General features: G+C 35.2%; 1 protein-coding gene across 8 annotated transcripts in view; it reads right to left on the bottom strand.

Annotated features, from left to right (window-relative positions):
• Positions 1 to 124: 124 nt before the first annotated feature.
• STRN3 (striatin 3) overlaps positions 125 to 9943 on the bottom strand; it is a 115750-nt gene continuing 105931 nt past the window's right edge. For all 8 annotated transcript variants that reach the window (XM_079906551.1, XM_079906545.1, XM_079906544.1 and 5 more), the window contains 3 exons: positions 8928 to 9035; positions 3281 to 3367; positions 125 to 3198 (listed from right to left, as the gene is read on the bottom strand). In XM_079906551.1, coding sequence (XP_079762677.1) covers positions 3029 to 3198; positions 3281 to 3367; positions 8928 to 9035 — 365 coding nt within the window. In that variant the 3' untranslated portion in view covers positions 125 to 3028. The remainder of the gene's footprint in view (positions 3199 to 3280; positions 3368 to 8927; positions 9036 to 9943) is intronic.

Here is a 9943-nt window from a genome sequence, read left to right as displayed (position 1 = left end):
AATACCACTCCTTAAAAAATTAAATGAAAACCCAGCCTCTAGTCATTAGCTCTTTAAAAAATTTTATAAAGAACAAAGTTTTGAGGTAACCAGGGAAGCTAATATTTTGACTTAAAGAGCAGCAAGAGAGTAGAAGTGAACACTTTATATTTAAGTTACTGTTAATTATTTTTTAAAACTAAACATAATCAAGATAGAGTTAACAACTAAAAATAGAGTAAAAGGATTTTTTAAAAGATATAATTCAACTTTGCAAGCATGCCTAAATTTGTTATGCTAGCCTATTTATAAGCCTTAATGCATTAAATGAGATGTTGGTCTTCAGTGGATAACTTACTTTGAAATATGGAAAAAGTACATGAATAAATATGAAAAGAGCAGAATATGATTAAATATTGGGAAAGTCGACATATTAAAAAGTTTGTATATAAAAATACTCAAACTTTATGTATAAAGCACCATTTAATAGTCAAATGAATCTAGATAATTTCCCATTAAGTCACAAATGGAAGCACACAAATAAGATATTCTTTTTGCATCCTTTTAGTCTCTTCCAAATGTTTAATATTGTAGAGAAAATACAACCAAAGTAGATAAAAATAAACATATATACTATTTTTATTCATTTCAGTTTTAATACATTTCAAAAAAGATGAATGTTTATGCATTGCAATGATGATAATCACATTTCAGTTCAACAGTAATGCATTGGCTTGGAACAGCTGCCAGAAACAATACTAGCTTTGGAAAGCTTGTTCCTAAATTATTAAAAAAAAAAAAAAAAAGGAAGAGAAAATGCCTCTAATTAATTTATTCATTAAGTTGAATGTTCAATTCAGAAAACCAAAAAAACAATACTTTAAGAAAATTTCTGAAAACTTCTAGTGTTTCACCAGCAATGACTAAAATTGACATTTCGATTTTTATGGTAGGTGACAGAATTTCTCAATGTACATACAATGTAATTTTCTTTTTTTTGAAGTAGGCATTCAAATAGAATTTTGCCACGTTAAGTTTTCTAATGTTACCTTCTAATTGCATTTGCAATTCCCTTCAAAGAAAAAGGATTATTACCTTGTTGAAGGAAAAGTTTGAAGATATTAATACTTAACATTTATGAGGATAACTTTTAATTAATGAACAATGCAATGTTTATTCTCTGCTGAACTTTTCTGTGGGAAACAGGTTTGGCTAGATAGGAAAGACAACACTATTAACTGAAATTCAGATTTAATAAAGTAATAGGGTGTCTTAAGGAAATGATTTAAAACTGCATATCTGCTGGTTTTGTTTTTTGGTTATTTTGAATTATCTAACTTACTTCAGTAGAAGATTTTTAAATCCCCAAATTGGGTGAAATACTTAGAAAGGCATTCTTAACAGTATTAACTGTTCTAATCTTATTAGAATATCAATAAACAGTACAAAGTTTAAAAGAACAGCATAAAAATGAAGGACTCACTGAGAAATCATCTCCATTTCCTACTTTAATGGAGAGTAAAGTATTGCACTTTATTATTCAACACAAAATAATGTAGCCAACAGTAACATACAGGTACACAATTTAATATTTATTATATGCATTTTATATACATTATTTTTCAACAGCTGTACGTTCGCTATGTGGTACAATCTTAAAAATTTGCTGATTCATAGTTTGTAAAACAAAAACCTTACAAAACTCATCAAAACTCGCAAACTGATCAGAAAAGTTTTTTGGAAGACTAGAAAAAATACTTTATTGTCTTAATCATGCATTACACAAACAAAATCTTTAGTTACACCATAAAATTAAGCACATCTGAAAAAATAAAACAGGGATAACTAGTCCAAACACAGCAGATTTCTGTATCCTGATTCAACTATTTTTGTATCCTATTTGTAATGCAAATAAAATTTTACTCCAAATATTTTAAAACAAGATAGTTTTCTCTGGAATCATGGTAAACCAAGATATGTAACTGGGGGGAGTCACCTTGGTTTGTAACTTAAACTATAAAATACTCCATTTTTAGTCTATTTTAGACTATTCAAAGAGTTCCAAAATAGATATACAGGTTCCTTTAGCACATTAATAAAAGGATATAAAGACCAACAAAAAGTGAAATAAATAATAGGCTATTAGCAAGATGGATAATCCTTGATAAATAAACTTGTAAATACAGTAAGATGTACAAAATATCACATAGTGATAGGATGCCAAGATTAGTTTTTTTTTTTCTTTTTTAAGAGTTCATTTGGAGTACTAAACCCCACCGTTTCATTTTAATACACTTAATAGTCCTTGGTTTAAGAAGACAGTTATGTGATGTTGAAGGTGATTTAGCATCTTTATGGAAAGACTTAGCTGACCTGTACTACGCAAAAGGAAAGAGTGTGCTTACATGGCAGCGGGTCAGTGAGATCTCTGTGTTTCAGGGTTGTATAATGCAGAAAAACTTCAATACAATCTTGAGCACTGTTGTGACAGGCTAAATATATAAAAAGACTTATAAAAACTAGAATTTTATCCAAACATTTTGTGCAACTAATGCTAAAATATTTTAAGTTAAATTTTCTTTATTTTTTTTAAAGCAAAATAAGTTTAAAAGGGAATCTGTGGCGTTCAACTGATAAACAGAAGATCACTAAGAGATGAAAAAAAGCTACTCTTGGAGCTCACTTCCCCCCAACAAGAGCACCACATTCCTAACCCTAAGGCAGCACACAGAGTCCAAAATAAAAGTCTTTTTGTAAGATCAGACTCCACACTGGCTTAAAGATACCTAAAAGACAGACATACGCTCAGTTCATATCCAGTACAGGCCACAAATAATGGAGTCCTTTTTTTGTCCCACGAAATACAGTAATTACAATTAAATTAATGAGCCTGATGTTAAGATGTGATTTCCACCAATTTATGCCTGCCCCAGATATAGCCTTCATCAGGCAGATCACATGTAGTGTCATATCAGTAACATTTTTGATGGCAGTGATGCAGACCCTCTGTGTCCAAGCGACTCTGTTGTTATGATGAGTTTTTGTTGATTCACACAAATACTTTGGCAAGGGCATCAGCCCCCGCACTAGCAATATATGCTTTTGATGGATGGAAAGCAACATCATAAATTGATTCATCTAATTTTTTCCTATGTGCTGTTATTTCTTGCACACATGTCTTGCTGTCCAAATTCCACAATCTAATAGAACAGTCATGGCCTGTAAAAGAATAAATGAAAAATGTTACTGAGTAACCGTTCTATTATAAAATTTGTGGGCAGTACAGGAAGTTCAGACTTACTTCCAGACATCAAGTAGATTCCATTAGGATCTACTGCTAGACTTGTAACAGCATCCAAATGAGCTACCATAGAATGGATCATTTTACCTAAATAAAACATAACAGAGAAGATTAAGTTTTTAAATAGTTACTAACTTGAGCGATCAGAAACCAAAATACAATACTGACATAAAATATCACCACAGCAATATTTTTTTATTGTGATAAAATACATTTAACACAAAATTTACCATTTTAAACATTTAAGAGGGTACAATTCAGTGGCTTTTAGAACATTCATAATAATGTGCAACCATCACCATTATCTAGTTCAGAACATTTTCATCTCTGCAAAAGGAAACCCTGTACGCACTAAGCAGTCATTCCCCATTCCTCCCCAAGTCCCTGGTAACCACTAATCTGCTTTCTCTATGGACTGGCCTATTCTGAATGTTTCATACAAATGAAATCATACAATAACACGTGGCATTTTGTGTCTGCCTTCTGTAACTTAGTATAATGTTTTCAAGGTTCATCCACTATAATAATATTCTAAAGACAATTTAATTCTAATGCAGAAGTTTCCCAGCAACTCCTAAAGACATCTGTGTGACATGAATCTGACAGTATATGATAGTGAAAAACATAATGACTACAGGGTTGCATCAAAAGCTTAAGATCGGGCTTCCCTAGTGGCGCAGTGGTTGAGAGTCCGCCTGCCGATGCAGGGGACACGGGTTCATGCCCTGGTCTGGGAGGATCCCACATGCCGTGGAGCGGCTGGGCCCATGAGCCATGGCCGCTGAGCCTGCGCGTCCGGAGCCTGAGCTCCGCAACGGGAGAGGCCACAGCAGTGAGAGGCCCGCATACCGCAAAAAAAAAGGCTTAAGATCATGTAAAGGGGAATTAAAATGAAAATAGAATTCTTCTCATTCAGAGATGTAAAAATTATTGTATATACAGGGTTAATGATAAATAAATCACCAGGGAATATATTCCTCTCTAAAGATTCTAGTAGCAACATTTATCTTCTGAAATGTCAATCATTTAATACATTAGAAACAAGAAAGGGGAGAAGGGTGGGAGTACATCACAGAAATTACTCTGGATTTCCCCAGATAGTAGCAAAAGCACTATTCTGGAAAACATAATTTAGTGAATATCTTCATTAAGATTTGGTAAGCAAATGGATTCAACAGTGAATTGAAATTAAAAAACAAGTTGTGAATACAAAGTTGCGTTGCACAAATACAAGGGCATCAGCCTCTGCATTGGCAATACATGTTCTGATGGTTGGAAAGCAAAATCATAAATTGATTCATCCAAGAAAGGAATAAAACAGCAAGTACCACTAACTTAAAAAATTTCCTCCCCTTTCATTCAGCAGTGAATATTTATTACTCAAATGCCTGGGCTGCTCCTAATGAGAGATGGAGGTCTTTCTCCAGAATTCTATTTACAGTCATTTGCCATGCTCCTTGTCCCCTGATGACATTCCACACTGAGACTTGAAATAGACCTACTTTTGTTATTTGCCATGGGGCTATAGCCCTTAACCTGAATACAAAACCACAACATAATCAAATGTGCAAAAAGTTACTCTGAAAAACATAAGTCTGCCATTTTCTGGCAATACTAAACAATTATCAATTAAGGACAAAATTAGTCTCCTGTCATTTCAACCACATTTGTCTGTTTTTCATCAATATTAAGATTAACAGAGTAATTTTAACGATTTTTCTCTACTATCCTGAGAAACAGAAAAATCATTCAACATACTATTAGTCCAACATAATTCACCTATCAGTTCTAGAATCCATTCCTCTGAATATTCCTATTAAAAAAAAAAAAAACCCAGAGTATGAAATGGCTGGCCTCAAAACATTAGGGGGTTAACTAAGCATCATCAGCTTCCCTTAAAATATCAGCTCTGTGATGGTGACTCTTAATTCATAGATCTCGTTCTGATTTCTCTCCTGAGAATGATCCTACATCTCCTATATTTAACATGTCTTAAACCAAAGAATTCTTTCAACCAAATAGCAGATCTACCCATTTCTTTAAGGGTGCTATAATTTTCCAAGTTTAACTTCAGCTTTCCTGCCTGTGCACTAAACTAACCCTCACTATGATATGTAAAGTCAGTTTAGAATCAACCTTCCTCTACATAGTCACGAAGTCACTTCAGAATGTGAGTGACCTTCAGATTGGACCATTTACAGAGAGGTGCAATGCTGAACCAAGCTGGATGCTGGGTTTCTACTAGTGACCACAGAAGTCACAAAGCTTCTGACCCCTCCCAACAACTAGGACCCCTCCTTCAGCAGCATATACATGCAGCTTCTCACATTTAACCAAATTTACCTTTGCCCCATGGCTCTGCTACCACCCTTCTTCCCCCACCAAGATTAATTCTTTCTTCCTATAACTGAGGAAACAGAGGACATATGCAGTCACCAGTTCTCTCTTCCCCGGCACCTTAAGCTCTTTGACTTAAGATAATCTTATTATTTGGGATAATCTATGAAATGGAGAAGAAACAGACTAATAAAAAAAAAATAGTGGACTCTGGAAGCAAACTGCATGGGGGTTTGAATCCCAAACCTGTAATTTTCTCTGTTTTGTAACACTGAACAAATAACTTCTTTTGATCCTTTATTTCAACTATAAAATGAAGGTAACAGTGCTATATCTACCTTACGGAGCTATTAGAAGAGCAAACATGTTAGTATATGTATATCAAATAGAACAGTGTTTCACTTACAGAAAGCAATATACCACTTGTCTGTAAGATTTAAGAGGACAAGATATTTTATTTTTGTTCACCAAGCATGGAGAAGTGTGCTGAGGATATGGCAGATACTCATAATAAACTTTGCTGAATGAATGAGTCCATAAGCAATTCAGACCCTCTTCCTCCAAGTCCTCCACATTCCTCACTTGTACTACACCTTCTCCCAGATTCACCCACTAGCCAAGTCTCTTGAGCACAGCACATATGCAATTCCTATTTGTCCCTCTACCAAAATTTTAAAAATCATGAGCCCTGAAGATCTCTCTGGAACAAACAGTACAAATTGAAAGTTTTAAAGTCAAGGGTCTACCATATAGTGTGACTTGAATACTCTTTCTAAACCAATATTGCAAACCCCTGCTCAAATATTCAAGTGGTTTTCATAGTGCAAAGTGTAAACAAAGATCCATTATTCTTAGCCTGGCTCTGAAAAGTTCACCTCAATAGTTTCTGCTTTCCTTTTCCAAACTTACGTCTCTGGTTTTGCCTATAAGAAACTTCTGTTCCAGCCCAAGTTCCCACTGCTGTGCCTCTACTCAAAATATGCCCTTATATGGAATTTCCTATTTTCTTCACTTAAAAACAAACAAACAAACAAACACCTTACCATTCTTTCAAGGAAACACCCAAACCTTCACTCTATGAAGACTCCTTTATCCTACTGCATTATGCATGAGTGTGTGCATGTATGAGCGTGTGCACACCCACACACACTATTTTCCCCAGACAATAAGCCCTCAGAAAGCAGAAACAACATCTTATACATGATAGTAGCCAGTGCAGTGCGAAATACTAAATATACTTTCATTGTTAAAATCTAAATACTTACTGAGTCCATTCATACTATCAATTTCTATGTTTCAGATAAAAAAAAATTCAAGGGCTTCCCTGGTGGCACAATGGTTAAGAATCCGCCTGCCAATGCAGGGGACATGGGTTTGAGCCCTGGTCCGGGAAGATCCCATGTGCCGCGGAGCAACTAAGCCCGTGCGCCACAACTACTGAGCCTGCGCTCTAGAGTCCATGAGCCACAACTGCTGAACCTGCATGCCACAACTACTGAAGCCTGTGCACCCTAGAGCCCGTGCTCTGCAACAACAGAAGCCACCGCGATGAGAAGCCCACGCACCGCAACAAAGAGTAGCCCCCGCTCGCCGCAACTAGAGAAAGCCCGTGCAGCAACAAAGACCCAACGCAGCAATAAATAAATAAATAAATTTATTTAAAAAAAAATTTCAAGAAACTTACTATTAATTTCATAGAATAATACCCTATTATTAACAACTTAGCTAACCATCAACACCAGTTATCGGGATATTCTAGTTTATCACATTTAAATAAATTACCACTTTTCAAAGAAGACTTTAAAACAATACATCTCAACTCAATTTACAGTTTAATTTAACTCAAGTGTTGTATGTGTGTGTATCTGTGTGTATGAGAGACAGAAAATGAGAGAGAGAGATTTTCCAGTGTTTAGAGCCTGTTGCTTCAATTATCTTCACATTACAAATAAGGTACTAGCTGGTTAACACCAAGAATTAATTGGTAGAATTTGTAAACAATTTAAAAGGCTATAGGCTCCTTATTTCTGATTTCTGCCAGTAAAACAGCTCTAGAGACTCACTTTTTGCTTTTAATATAACCACTAAAATTCCTGAACCTTCCCTTACAAATATAAATCTTCAATAATTAATGAAAGGAATCTTTTTAGAAATACAGTAAAGGAAATTATCTCTTTGCTCTTGAGGCAGTGGAAGATGTTTAGGCTTCATAAAAATGTTTAAAGAATTGATTTGATAAGGTGTTAACTGAGAACATTCACATGAATATGAATCTTCTTTCCTGTGCAATATATAGACCTGTGAATATCCATTCTCTTCTCAACTTGTCCTACTGAGTTAAAAGGAACCTCTGTCCATGAAAAGTGTTATTTGAGCAAAGATATTTATGTAAGACTGTAAAGACTAAAAATTATGACCATGTCCTATACAACCTTCAAAGAGAAATCTGTAGTTCTAATTTGCTGTCTTGCTTGATAATTTGTTGTCCTGCAAAAATGTTGCAATTAACATTTAAGTTTCTTATTTGAAGTCCTTCAATATCCCTCTAATCATTTTAGCTCCTCAAAGAAGCCTCTCTTAGCTATCAGACTTTTCCTGAAAGAGAGCAAACAGTACTTTATGTAGCATTCTAGGTAATAACAGATGAGACAGAGGCCCTTAAACAAACAATTCTATGGCCAAATTAAAATTTGATTTTTCTATATAATTGGTATGTTTTCCTTACAACAAGAAATAGAGGAGGGCTTCCCTGGTGGCGCAGTGGTTGAGAGTCCGCCTGCCAATGCAGGGGACACGGGTTCGTGCCCCGGTTCGGGAAGATACCACATGCCGTGGAGCGGCTGGGCCCGTGAGCCTGCGCGTCCGGAGCCTGTGCTCCGCAACAGGAGAGGCCACAACAGTGAGAGGCCCACGTACAGCAAAATAAAGAAAGAAAGAAAGAAAGAAAGAAAGAAAGAAATAGAGGAAAGATGACAATAAACAATTGACACTGTATCATCAATTCATCCACTGAGAAATAATTTTAAGGACATATTTGAAATGCCAAATACTAGAAAGAGATCTTTTCTGCTATACTAATTCACAACAGAATATAAAGAAAAAAAATTCAAATGAAAGGGTTTATAACTGTCATGAAATGAAGAAATCATAAGAGGTAAGCAAGGTATTATATATACTTAAGGATAAAAACTAACATATTATAAGTGTGCTACATTAAGTAAAGCAAAAATTTGAGTTAAATCAGTTTAACTTGGCAATTTTGAAGCCAAGAAGTCAATATCTTATATAGAAAATAAGATAACCTACTTACCCGTTTTATTGTCAAAAAATTTGATGTGTCTATCTTCATGAGCAGTTATTGTAACAGGAAGTGTGGGATGACTTACTACTCTGTTAATGTGATTACTGGATTGTAAACCTGAAAAATAAAGAATAATAATACACCAAAATTCAAACCATCAATGTAATGTGAAATCTAAAAAAAGTACAAACAAGACAATATAAAATAAAAACAGGTTCACAGACACAGAAAAGAAATAGGTGGTTACCAGAGGGGAGGGGAGGGAGTGGCAGGGGAAGAGGTGAAGGGGATTATGAGGTACAAACCTCCAGTTATAAAATAAATAAGCCATGGTGATGTAATATACAGTAAGGAATATGGTCGATAATGTTTCAATAAATTTGTATGAGGAAAGATGGTTATTAGATTTATTGTGGTGATCATTTCATAATGTACGCAAATGTCAAATAATATGTAGTACACCTGACTTAATACTGTCCGTCAACTATATTTCAATTAAAAAAAAAAACAACAAATACTTCAATCAGAAGTTAAATGATGGCCTTTTTAGTCTTACCAAAAAATAAAAATCACTAACAACTAAAGCTTTTATACATAAAGCAAAAAATCTAAGAAATAAAACTAGAGCTCTAGAGAGATACAATTTCTTACAATACGTGTAAGCTAGCATGCCCTATAATATAAATGGATAGTACTAGGCTCAAGTTTAGAAAAAAGTTAGAAGTATTTTATTATTTTATTTATTGTTTCTTTTGCGGTACGCGGGCCTCTCACTGTTGTGGCCTCTGCCGCTGTGGAGCACAGGCTCCGGACGTGCAGGCTCAGCGGCCATGGCTCATGGGCCCAGCCGCTCCGCAGCATGTGGGATCTTCCCGGACCGGGGCACGAACCCATGTCCCCTGCATTGGCAGGTGGACTCTCAACCACTGCGCCACCAGGGAAGCCCCGAAGTTTGAAGTATTTTAATTTAGACTGTCAATATAGGTGGTTTAGAATTTTTAAAAGACCCACAAATCATTGCTTTT

Source organism: Stenella coeruleoalba (assembly GCF_951394435.1).
Source record: "Stenella coeruleoalba genome assembly, chromosome: 2".
Lineage (NCBI taxonomy): Eukaryota > Metazoa > Chordata > Mammalia > Artiodactyla > Delphinidae > Stenella > Stenella coeruleoalba.
Note: the sequence above shows the minus strand (reverse complement) of the source record. Positions and strands in the feature narration are given on the sequence as shown.